The sequence below is a fragment of the Hyla sarda genome, chromosome 10, assembly GCF_029499605.1.
Source record: "Hyla sarda isolate aHylSar1 chromosome 10, aHylSar1.hap1, whole genome shotgun sequence".
NCBI classification, from domain to species: domain Eukaryota; kingdom Metazoa; phylum Chordata; class Amphibia; order Anura; family Hylidae; genus Hyla; species Hyla sarda.
Genome location: NC_079198.1, coordinates 137404622 through 137418280, shown reverse-complemented (window position 1 = coordinate 137418280; position 13659 = coordinate 137404622). Strand labels below are relative to the sequence as shown.

Below are 13659 nucleotides of genomic sequence, written 5' to 3'. Positions count from 1 at the left end.
GAGCAGTATTATAGTAGTTATATTCTTGTATATAGGAGCAGTATTATAGTAGTTACATTCCGTATATAGGAGCAGTATTATAGTAGTTATATTCTTGTATATAGGAGGCAGTATTATAGTAGTTATATTCTTGTATATAGGAGCAGTATTATAGTAGTTATATTCTTGTATATAGGAGCAGTATTATATTAAGATACTGTGAATACTAATGAACGCTCCATTTTTCATCCCAGAATCTTTCGTTCTATCGTCACTAGAGATCAGGCCCACGTGCAGAGAATTTTCATCTCGCACACATCAGTTCTCGCTCGTAGTTATACAACAGCTGGAGAACCACAGGCTGCAGACCAATCTTTTCTGCGATGTTACTTTGCCCTCAGTATATGTTATTTCCCTATAACATTTTTATAGAAATAATTTTTTTTTCCCAGTTTCTAAATTGGTAACATTGTTGCACGCTGATAAACTCGCAGGGCTATAGATATCGCTATACCGCTTGTTTGTTATTGTGCCTCCTGCAGTTTCCATGGAAACCCGCCAGTCGAAATTATTATTGCACCAGCCTATTAAAAGGATCCATTCAGGAAGAGTAAACATTATTCTGGTGTTTGCACTAATGAAGCCGGCGTCACTAGGATGGAATTCTGGCTCATCACTATTTTCGGTAAAAAAAAAGTGGTAATTGGGGAATTAAGATAGAGATTAACCGAAAGTATTTATTATCTACCATTTTCACCAAGAATTTGGAGAGAAGTAATTTTGTTAATGATGAGGTTGGTTTCATTAGTGACATTAAATCACGGCCGCGCAATGAACGTACTATGGGCGCAGTTGGCATCGCTTATGTTATGTGCCACAATATTCCTAAATCTGTTATAAAATAGTTTAATCTTGCAGTATTATAAATGCAATGTATATGTCCTTATTATGTATTATTATTTTAGTAAAAAGGAACAGCTCCAGTGGGATTTACCCTCTAAAGCAGTGGTCTCAAACTGTGGCCCTCCAGATGTTGCAGAACTCCATCTCCCAGCCATTGGCTGTCCGGGCATGCTGGGAGTCAAAGTATTGCAACACCTGGAGGGCCACAGTTTGAGACCACTGAGATAGATAGATATGAGATAGATAGATAGATAGATATGAGATAGATAGATAGATAGATAGATAGATATGAGATAGATAGATAGATATGAGATAGATAGATAGATAGATAGATAGATAGATAGATAGATAGATATGAGATAGATAGATATGAGATAGATAGATAGATAGATATGAGATAGATAGATATGAGATAGATATGAGATGGATAGATATGAGATAGATATATAGATAGATAGATAGATAGATAGATAGATAGGAGATAGATAGGTAGATACGAGATAGATAGATATGAGATAGATAGGTAGATAGATAGATAGATATGAGATAGATAGATATGAGATAGATGTGAGATAGATATGAGATAGATATGAGATAGATAGATATGAGATAGATAGATAAATATGAGATAGATAGATAGATAGATATGAGATAGATAGATATTAGATAGATAGATATGAGATAGATAGATAGATAGATAGATATGAGCTAGATAGATAGATAGATAGATAGATATGAGATAGATAGATATATAGATAGATGTGAGATAGATAGATAGATAGATAGATAGATAGATAGATATGAGATAGATATGAGATAGATAGATAGATAGATAGATAGATAGATATGAGATAGATAGATAGATAGATAGATATGAGCTAGATAGATAGATAGATAGATAGATAGATATGAGATAGATAGATATATAGATAGATGTGAGATAGATAGATAGATAGATAGATAGATAGATAGATAGATATGAGATAGATATGAGATAGATAGAAAGAGAGATAGATATGAGATAGAGAGATAGATAGATATGAGATAGATAGATAGAGATAGATATGAAATAGATAGAAGATAGATAGATAGATAGATAGATAGATAGATATGAGATAGATAGATCGATAGTCTCAAATTATAGAATCCCATAATGCCCAATGAAAGAATCGCTCTGGGATATTTATTTATTTTTCGCTTACAGTGTAGCATATTCTATTATTAAAGAATAATGTAAAGGTTCTTGTGTATGCCCTGTGCTTAACTGTTTTGGTAATGTGGCAGGCGTGAGTTTGCAGCCATATGTATTACAATTCCATCACTATAATTACTTCCTAGTGTTGACTACATTTCCCATAAATCCTTTGGCTTTGCAGAGAGGAGAGGGTGTGAAGTCTCATCACTGCACCTGGTCATGTATTATTGGGGGGTGTACATGCTTTTGGAAAATAAATTGTATTCCTATTACTATTTATGCAACCTACAATACATTTTATACTAATGAAAAAAATAGCCCCCTTAGGAAGGAGTGAAACAGAGGCTGTAGGGGTCCAGTGGTGTGCAGACGATCACATATCATGGGTGAGTGCACATGATTCTACAATAGTTTAATACCTGGCAGTGCACACAGAGCAGTTTTGGCTCCGGATAGGTTACTATAGACGGGAGGTTTAGCCTCCCCTAGAGATAATAATTAATCCGTGGGTCATGTGCAATACTAAAATGCTAGCACTTGTATTTTATATGGTCTGTACCCCACTGAAAGTTTTTATTGGTGTGTCTTTGTGAGTTATACCTCATGTTTTAACTTTTTCCAAAGTTTGGCATTTTTTCGGAGACTGTTGCAGCTCTATCTTTTTTTCATTGGTATAAAATGTAGATATATAGGAGGTAACTATTATGCCTAGACCCACTATGAGGCGAATATACAGCATTAATTGCCCTAAAGGTCTAGTGGGACTTTTGTTTAAACCTACAATGCAAGCATCTAGTAGTGGTTGCTCCGGTATATGAGGCGATATAGACGCACGTATGAACGCCTACGGTCTAATGTTTGATTATCTTCTGACTACAATATATTTATTATGGCTAGTTCGGAATACACAATTTTACTTTTGAAGATCTTGTGTAAATTTAAAGGGTTACTGCGGTGAAATTTTTTTTTTCATATCAACTGGCTCCAGATATCTTAATCCGTCCAGTACTTATCAGCTGCTGCAGTTGAGTTTTTCTTTTCAGTCTGACCACAGTGCTCTCTGCTGACACCTCTGTCCATGTCAGGAACTGTCCAGAGCAGGAGAGGTTTACTATGGGGATTTGCTCCTACTCTGGACAGTTCCTGACATGGACAGAGGTGTCAACAGAGAGCACTGTGGTTAGACTGGAAAGAACTACACAACTTCATCTGGAGCAGTGCTCTCTGCTGACACCTCTGTCTGTCTCAGGAACTGTCCAGAGTAGAAGCAAAGCCCCCATAGTAAACCTCTCCTGCTCCGGACAGTTCCTGACATGGACAGAGGTGTCAGCAGAGAGCACTGTGGTCAGACAGAAAAGAACAACTCAACTTCAGCAGCTGATAAGTACTGGTAGGAATAAGAATTTTTAATGGAAGTAATTTACAAATCTGTTTAACTTTCTGAAGTCAGGTGATATAAATTTTTTTTTTTTTTTTATCGGAGTACCCCTTTAAATTTGCAGCACTTTCTATATTTTACGTCATTCAGAAACTTCCTTTCGTTGTTATAGGATAAAGTATTTCTAGTGCTGGTTTTGGGTTCCTTATGTTGGTTTTATTATCTCCAATGTCTCCTTAGATGCCTTCAAAAAAGCTTTGGGCTGAGTCACCAACCACCCCACCTACTTACCTACTAACTTTACCGATCTCGAGTCCAGATGTTATGATCATGGAGGGAATATATTTGTCTTCACGCTGACGTCTCCTTTCTTTCCTTTTATTCCCAGAATCCTGACATTGTATTGGTGCATTACTTGAATGTCCCGGCCATAGAGGATTGTGGGAAGCCATGTGGTCCCATCCTTTGTTCCATCAACACAGACAAGAAGGAATGGGCAAAATGGACAAAGGAAGAACTCATAGGACAGCTGAAACCTATGTGTAAGTAGTCCACCTGCTTGTGCTCCATTTATTTCTACAAAGCATTTTTGGCGCAATGAACAACTAGGAAGTCGCCACTATAGAGCAATGATAAAGGCGTTTGATTGATTAAGAATCTTTTTTTATTTATTTATTTATTTTTATTTAGTTATTCATTTTTTATTTATTTATTTTTATTTCGTTATTCATTTTTTATTTTTTTTATTTATTTATTCATTTTTTATTTATTTTTATTTAGTTATTCATTTGTTATTTTTTTATTTTTATTTAGTTATTCATTTTTTTTTTAATTTAGTTATTCATGTTTTATTTTTTTTATTTAGTTATTCATTTTTTATTTATTTATTTTTATTTAATTATTCATTTTTTTTTATTTAGTTATTCATTTTCTATTTTTTTTTTAATTAAGTTATTCATTTTTTATTTGTTTATTTTTATTTAGTTATTCATTTATTATTTGTTTATTTTTATTTAGTTATTCATTTTTTATGAGTTTATTTTTATTTAGTTATTCATTTTTTATTTTTTTTTACTTAGTTACCGTATTCATTTTTTATTTTTTTTTATTTAGTTATTCATTTTTATTTGTTTTTATTTAGTTATTCATTTTTTTATTTTTTTATTTTTATTTAGTTATACGGTAAATGTTGTATTTATTTTTCAAAAACTGCGCTACGCTCGTTTGTGGAATTGTAGCTCAGCTTCAGTCATTTTGTATATATATGCAATGATAACGGAATTTGATTAAGATTTTCTTTTTATTTATTTATGTATTTTATTTATTTATTTTCAATAACAGCGCCACACCTGTTTGCAGGTCACAGTTGGTATTGCAGCTCAGCTCAAGTCATTTTGTGAAAGTTCCAGATATATCCTGTAGACCAGTGATTGCCAAACTAGATGCCTCTGGCTGTTGCAAAACTACAACTCCCAGCATGCCCGGACAGCCGAAGGCTGTCCGGGCATGCTGGGAGTTGTAGTTTTGCAACAGCCGGAGGCACAATCCTTGGGGAACACTGCTGTAGACAGATGTGGTGCTGTTTTCACATGCCATGTTATTTTCTAATCATGGGCAACCTCTTAAAGGGGGCACTCCGGAGGAAAAAAAAAATTCATATCAACTGGTCCCAGAATATTATAATACTTTGGAAATTATGTTCATTAACATTGATAAAAAAAAAATTCTTAGCAAAATAAATTAAAGGATCTATAGAATTTCTATAAAATTAAAGTGTTACTACGGAATTTATTTTAATTTACAATTTTTATTATTATTATTTTAATTATTATTTTATATATATATATATATATATATATATATATATACATATTTTTTTTTTTTAAATCAACTGGTTACTTCTATATAACATCTTAATCCTTTCAGTTTCTATCAGCCCCTACATACTCCACAGGAAGTTGTGTAGTTCTTTCCAGTCTGACCACCCAAAAATACGGAATAATTAAATTAAATTGCGGCTGAACTTAAAAACTTAAATCATTAATTTTTTTTATTTTTTTTATTTTTAAGCAGTAAAAAATCCATAGCTTTGGACTTATTATTAAATTACATTTAACAGGATCGGATACCCCCGGGGCACCCAGTGCTTCATTGATTTTTTTTATATAAGATTTTATAAGAACTTCTTAATTAATTAGCTCCTAAGAAAAGTTTACCGAGTAACCCTGATGAAGTTTCTTAAAGGAGTTGTTCAGATGCCAAACATTCTGTTAACAAATCATGAATGCCCCCTCCGTTGTACATGATCAGTGGTTTCCTTCTATGGTAGTCACCTTATAAAAGTAGCTGATCGAAACTGCTATACAACTGATGGAAACTCCTCTTAAATAAAGCATTTAAAGGGGTACTCCGGTGGGGGAAAAAAAGTTAAAGGGGTAGTCCAGTGGTGAAAAACGTATCCCCTATCCTAAGGATAGGGGATAAGTTTGAGATCGTGGGGGGGTCCAACCGCTGGGGCCCCCTGCGATCTCTCTGTACGGGGGTCAGGCTCTCCGGCCAGATAGCGGGTGTCGACCTCTGCACGAAGCGGCGTCCGACACGCCCCCTCAATACATCTCTATGGCAGCGCCGGAGATTGCCGAAGGCAGAGCTTCGGCTCTGTCATAGAGTTGTATTGAGGGGGCGTGTCAGCCGCCACTTCGTGCGGAGGTCGACACGCCCCCTTCCCGCGGGCTGTCAGGGCCCCGTACAGGAGATCGCAGGGGGCCCCAGCGGTCGGACCCCCACGATCTCAAACTTATTCCCTATCCTTAGGATAGGGGATAAGTTGTTCACCACTGGGTTCACCACTGGACTACTCCTTTAAGCCAGAAAGTTAAACAGATTTGTAAATTACTTCTGTTAAAAAAATATTAATCCTTCCAGTACTTATCAGCTGCTGTATACTACAGAGGAAGCTGTGTAGTTCATTCCAGTCTGACCACAGTGCTCTCTGCTGCCTCCTCTGTCCAAGTTGCTTGTACTCTGGAAAGTTCCTGGCATAGGACAGAGGTGGCAACAAAGAGCACTGTGGTCAGACAGGAAAGAACTACACAACTTTCTGTGGAGCATACAGCAGCTGATAAGTACTGGAAGGATTTTAAAAAATTAATAGAAGTAATTTACAAATCTGTATAACTTTCTCAAACCAGATGATATGAAAAAAAAAAAAAAACATTTCCACCGGAGTGCTTTAAAGAAGCACTCCGGAAATTTTAATTTTTTTTAAGCATATATAGTGCAGCCTAGGCTATTATTTTCTCATAATGTTGAGGTTCTTCTGTACGCCATGTGCTTACCTGCTTCAGCTGATGTGGCAGGCATGGGGTTTTCAGCCATTCTGATTGCAATTCCTGCAATTTCAGTGTAGGACTAGTAATTGTGATTGTGCATGATATGGAAGAAAACTTGAGTGCTTCTTTAAGGTACCTTCTTCAGCTGAGAAGTCCTCACTTTTATAGTGAAAAGAATATAGTAAATATTATCCTTTAGCGCAGCTATTTTAAAGGGCAATACAAAGCTAGTGTGGAATTCTTATTGCATCATCTGTACTGTGAAATCAACTGAACTGTAAGTATCCTCATGGGCGTGGTATGATTGGGGGGAGTGGCTTCAATAATTGATAAGTACCCTGAGGAACAGTCAGTGGAGGATGTTTCATTATTATTTACACAGAAGTGAAGTAGATCTCCTAAGGAAGGTGAAAGACTCACAAAAGACTTTGGATGAGGATCAAAACATTTGGTGTCATTTTTCTTCAAATACATTTTTTGTTTTTTTATAAGTCACAAATACCAATTTATGGGCTAAAATCTAATGCTCCTCATGTTCTCCTGCCTAGTACTCATTGTAGTAATGCATTTAATCAGTGTATATATATGCAGAAATGATAAAGGGATTTGATTAAGATTCTTTTTTTTTATATATTATTTATTTATTTCGTTATTTATTGTATTTTCAAAAACAGCGTCACACCTGTCTACAGGTCACACAGGTGATATTGCAGCTCAGCTCCAGTCATTTTGTGAAAGTTCCAGAAAAATCCTGCAGACCAGTGATTGCCAAACTAGATGCCTACAGCTCTTGCAGAACTACAACTCCCAGCATGCCCGGACAGCCAACGGCATGCTGGGAGTTGCAGTTTTGCAACAGCCGGAGGAAAGTGGTTGCGAAACACTGCTGTAGACAGATGTGGTGCTGTTTTCACATGCCATGTTTTTTTTCTAATCAGGGGAATCCTCTTGAAAGGGGGCACTCCGGAGGGAAAAAAAAGGGTTTCAAGTCAACTGGTGCCAAAAACGTATTATAATTTTAAAATGATATTCACACTTCTACATCCGTCCAGTACTAACCTACCAAAAAAGATATCAATAAAAAATCTTATCATATTAAAATAAATTATAAGATCTATAGAATTCTCAAAGAGTACCTGTCATGATCTTGTTAAATGTTATAATCCTCCCAGGTCACTGCTCCCATCATGATAAACCACCCCCTGCCTTTATTTTTATTATTTTTTAGTTATTATTTGTTGTTTTTTCTGATCAGTCTCAGTCAGATTCACAGACTGGGAAGGGGCATTACCCAGCATGCGTGACATCATCTAAAGCCACACAGGGGAGAACTTCCTCCCTCACTCTGCTACACACAGCCCAGAGCAGTTCAGTGTGAGATGAGCTATGATTGGCTTAGGCTGCACAAACCCCCTCAGCATTTTCTGATTTTGGACTTCTGCCAGGCCAACAGGAGTCCAAAGTCTGTGCAAGAGATGGGGGGGAAATGTGCTCTGGACAAAAAGACACCTAGTGGCAGCTTTTGTAAAGACAAATAAAATATAGAAAACTTCATTTTTCTTAAACAAAGTACTTTAGAAAGATTTTTTTATTTACCATAAAGGAGTGCAATAGCAACAATTAGTTTTAATGAGAGTGCCCATTTAAATAATGTTCCCCCAAACAGTAACCTTTGTATCGTATCCGGTTCGGTTGAATTTCCCATCCATTATGTGCCACAAGTAGAGTTTCCTGTATCTTCGAAGGTTTTCCTCTTGCCGTATCTTCAGTGTCAGGATCCCAGCACCTGGTTATGAATTTATTAGACTCCACTGAGCTTAAAGTCCGATGTCTTCAAAGCCGACCTCCTCCGGACCTGTTTTATAGTCTGTGGACGGAACAATGTGTCCGTGCGGCATTACCCAGTCACCGCAGACAAACTTATACTAGAGCCACAAAAACATAAAATCAGATTATTGTGGCCCATGGTCATGTATTCACCCAAGGAACTATATATATTTTTTTGTATATCTTCCCTTGTTATGGGGTCAGATGACAACATAGGATGAAATTAATTGAATATTCAATTATGAAAAAAAATAAATAAATTTGCTGCAGAATTTCACAAATTCTCATTCGGATGAGGCTTTAAGAAGAAGTGTCAACTTCTGTTGCAAAAGTGAGCATGCTCTGAGTAGGCGGTCTCATTTTAGTGTGATGTCAGCGGTGACTGTGTGCTCTGACCAATCAGATCTCTTCTCCGGCTCCTCCCTCTCTCCTTCCTCCTCCATGCTGCTCCAGTAAGACACTGATTGAGAAGCTGCAGCAGCATCCCCCTCCTCTCCCTACTAGTATGTATTGTATATGGATAAAAAGATATTTTTAGAGACTGATGGACTGATGAGGCATTTAAAGAATATCCAAAGTATAGAGCATAAGATGTTTGATCATGGGGGACCCCCACATTCTCTGGGCTAGCAGCGTCGGTGTCCATAACATGGAAGCTTGCAGACATCACGCCATGCCCCCTCCATTTAGGTCTATGAGAGGGAGCATGATGGCTAGTACATAGCCATCACGCCTCCTCCAAAAGACGTGAATGGAGGGGTTGTAGGCAAGATGGGGCAGCTCTGTGACCTGTGCAGAGGTAATACTGCATGGGAGAAAGAGGCTGAGCTCCTATTGTCCACTCTGTATACAGGGAAGGGGAGGCTGAGCTCCTATTATCTACTCTATCTACAGGGAAGGCGAAGTTGAGCTCCTATTGTCTACTTTATCTACAGGGAAGGGGAAGTTGAGCTCCTATTGTCTACTTTATCTACAGGGAAGGGGAGGCTGAGCGCCTATTATCTATTCTATCTACAGTAAAGGGGAGGCTGAGCTCCTATTGTCTACTCTTTCTACAGGGAAGGGGAGGCTGATCTCCTATTGTCAACTCTTTCCACAGGGAAGGGGCGTCTGAGCTCCTAATGTCTACTCTATCTACAGGGAAGTGGAGGCTAAGCTCCTATTGTCTTCTTTATCTTTCAATGTCATCTTTCACTATAAAGCTATGTTCACATGTTGGAAAATTAGCGTGAAAAACATTCTTCAAATTTGCATGTTCTGCCGGCACCAGGACCGCTCAATAGACCGCTATGCATTTCTGAGCGAATTCCATCGAAAGGATGAACATGTTCATTATTTTGGCGGACACCGGAATCAGAATTTCCCCAGTGGAAACATCTGCCGCAGGAATTCTGCCATGTGCACAGTGCAGCAGAAGCCCATTTAAAAAAAAAAAAATTCTGCCAGATTCCACTTGGAAATTCCATCGTGTGAACATAGTCTAATGCTGTGCAGATCACTTTCCAGCAGCCTCCTCCTTATTATCACAGACAAAACAGGACGTCTCAGCTTAATATTAGCCCTAGTGGCTAGAATGAGTACTACAAGATTTCAGGATTATTTTATAATATAGATCAATGTTTCCCGACCAGTGTGCCTCCAGCTGTTGCAAAACTACAACTCCCAGCATTCCCGGACAGCCAAAGGCTGTCCGGGCATGCTGAGAGTTGTAGTTTTGCAACAGCTGGAGAAAGACTAGTTGGAAAACACTGACATAGACAGTAAAATGGAAAATTAGCTTGGCTTAGATAGTTCCTGACCTCTCTTCACAAGCAAATGAACTGAGCAGCGACTAAAGCTGGGAAAAGAGGAGTTTTTTGGACATGTGCTTGTGGCCATTTTGACATTTTAAAAGTTACATTTCTGTGTAGTGAGTGTCTGAGCTAAGGTCTATGCACACCCTTGCCAGGTAGCTGTCCATACACATTTTTCTAAACTTCCAACCCCATTGGCATACCTCTGTTATGTGGCGCAGTTCCCGTTTAAATTCAGAACCCAGTCGCAGACTTCCATTGGGTGAAGCGCACGGTTCACAGAGACACAGTCCATACTTTGAAGGAAGAATTAAATTAATTCAGCTACAAACAAGCACTTCAGCCGGGTACACGTACGATTGAGCAATTTTCACTCAAAAAGCGATTTTTTTATTTAATTATTTTTTATTTTTTTTGTAGATCTTTAATTACAATTTTTTTTCTTCAGGAAATTGTCGTCTCATCTCATCATTAGCAGAGAGTTGCGACCGTATCATATTATCTCGTAACGCAAACACCATTCACTTCGCCACTTATGTAATTTGCTCCTTGTTGGGTTGCAGTGTTTTTGTCCACTAAATCTCGTTCTCGTCCGGACTTTCAGCTTCTACAGTCCCTATGGGTGGCCGACGTCCAGCCTGGACAGTCATTAGCCTGGCGTTATTTCCTAAATGAGCAAAAAATAAATAAAAATAGGTTTGCAATGAGTCGCCATTCCATAGAAATAGAATCCGCAGCTTCCGTAAAAGTTCTAAACTATTGCAATTTTCTTAATTTTTTGACAATTTACTCTTCCTTGTTGGTAATTAGCCATCAATGGTGCCACGCGGTCCTACTGCTGAAGTATTTGGGCGGCTGAGATAGATATGAGATAGATAGATATGAGATAGATAGATAGATATGAGATAGATAGATAGATATGAGATAGATAGATAGATATGAGATAGATAGATATGAGATAGATAGATATGAGATAGATAGATATGAGATAGATAGATAGATAGATATGAGATAGATAGATATGAGATAGATAGATAGATATGAGATAGATAGATAGATATGAGATAGATAGATATGAGATAGATAGATATGAGATAGATAGATATGAGATAGATATGAGATAGATAGATATGAGATAGATAGATATGAGATAGATAGGAGATAGATAGATAGGAGATAAATAGATAGATAGAGAGGAGATAGATAGACAGATATGAGATAGATAGGAGATAGATAGATAGAGATAGATATGAGATAGATAGATAGATATATGGATATGAGATAGATAGATACATTGATGTCACGATTCGGCTAGCTGGATGTGGATCCTCTGTGTCAGCGAGGGATTGGCGTGGACCGTGCTGGTGGACCGGTTCTAAGAGGCTACTGGTATTCACCAGAGCCTGCCGCAAAGCGGGATGGTCTTGCTGCCGCGGTAGCAACCAGGTCGTATCCACCGGCAACGGCTCAACCTCGCTGACTGCTGAGAAGGCGTGGGACAGAAGGACTAGGCAGAGGCAAGGTCAGACGTAGCAGAAGGTCGGGGCAGGCGGCAAGGTTCGTAGTCAGGATGGATAGCAGGAGTTCAGGTAACACAGGCTTGGACAACACTAAACGCTTTCACTGGCACAAGGCTACAAGATCCGGCAGGGAAGTGCAGGGGAAGTGATCAGATATAGCCAGGGAGCAGGTGGAAGCCAATTAGGCTAATTGGGCCTGGTACCAATCATTGGTGCACTGGCCCTTTAAATCTTAGAGAGCTGGCGCGCGCCCTAAGGAGCGTAGCCGCGCACGCCAGGACATGACAGCCGGGGGCTGGGACAGGTGAGTGACTTGGGATGCGATTCGCGAGCTGGCGCATCCCGCTGTGCGAATCGCATCCCCGCCGGCAATGTCAGTGCAGCGCTCCCGGTCAGCGGGTCTGACCGGGGCGCTGCAGAGAGAGACGCCGCGAGCGCTCCGGGGAGGAGCAGGGACCCGGAGCGCTAGGCGTAACAATTGATAGATATGAGATAGATAAAAGATACAGTGAATGAACAAACAAGTTAAAAAGGAAAGGTGATTGGGGGAGGGGTCCCTGATCTTTGAGGCGGTAGAGGTCTGGGAACTAAGTCGGACTCCATTAGATACAGATCGGATACTTATCGGATACACATTATCATCAGATAGTTTTCCAGCCAAATAACTCCACATTTTCCTTTTTAAGTATCTGCTCCAGAACAATATCACCTCTTATACACAAAGACTTATAATAATGATCAGAAGACACTTTGCCCTTGTCTCGCCGTAGAATGTCCCTTCTCTGATCGCACACGGACCAGACAACTCAGCATCTTCTGAGAAGAGAATGTTAAAGGGGTTCTCCGGTGAAAAACAATTATTATTCTTTTTTTTTTTCTTAAATCAACTGGTGCCAGAACGTTAAAACCCATTTGTAAATTACTTCTATTTAAAAATCTTAATCCTCCCAGTACTTATGAGCTGCTGTATGTTCCAGGGGAATTTCTTTTTTTTTTTAATTTCTTTTCTGTCTGAGCACAGTGCTCTCTGCTGACACCTCTGTCCCTGTCAGGAACTGTCCAGAGCAGGAGCAAATCCACATAGCAAACCTCTCCTGCTCTTGACAGTTCCTGACATGGACAGATGTGTCAGCAGAGAGCACTGTGGTCAGACAGAAAAGAAATTCAAAAAGAAAAGAACTTCCTATGGAGCATACAGCAGCTGATAAGTACTGGAAGCATTAAGATTTTTAAAAAGAAGTAATTTACAAATCTGTTTAACATTCTGGCACCAGTTGATTTAAAAAATGTACATATTTTTCAACGGAGTACCCCTTTAAAGCTTTCTCCAAAATGGGCGCGACTCCGGCCTGGCACCTCCACATTGTTGTATTTTGCATAAACCTTGTTCTTCCAAATACAGGGTTCATGGTTGACTTAAAGGGGTTGTGCTCTGCCCTGCAGTTCGGAGCTCCGCTCACAGCGTCCGGAAGTTCATTACTCCGAACGCTGCGTGCGGGCTTCCGTGTTTGCGTCTGCCGGGCGTGATGTCACGCCCGCCCCCTTGTGACGTCTCGCCCGCCCCCTCGTGACGCGCCCCTTTCCCATAGACTTTCGTTGAGGGGGCGGGCGAGACGTCACGAAGGGGCCGGGCGTGACATCACGCCCGGCAGACGCAAACACGGAAGCCCGCACAACCCCTTTAACAGCGATGTTTAATTTTGCTTCTCTGCAGCTACTGTGGAATTTCATC

The 13659-nt window shown here is 39.2% G+C and overlaps 1 protein-coding gene across 8 annotated transcripts in view; it reads left to right on the top strand.

Moving 5' to 3' along the window:
• The window catches only part of LOC130293821 (calmodulin-binding transcription activator 1-like), a 1711968-nt gene that overhangs the window by 1362529 nt on the left and 335780 nt on the right, over positions 1-13659 (top strand). For 7 of the 8 annotated variants that reach the window (XM_056542963.1, XM_056542962.1, XM_056542965.1 and 4 more), the window contains exon 6: positions 3844-3997. In XM_056542963.1, coding sequence (XP_056398938.1) covers positions 3844-3997 — 154 coding nt within the window. Of the gene's footprint in view, positions 1-601; positions 665-3843; positions 3998-13659 lie in introns of those variants that run through there. The other variant, XM_056542969.1, reaches the window with a different exon arrangement.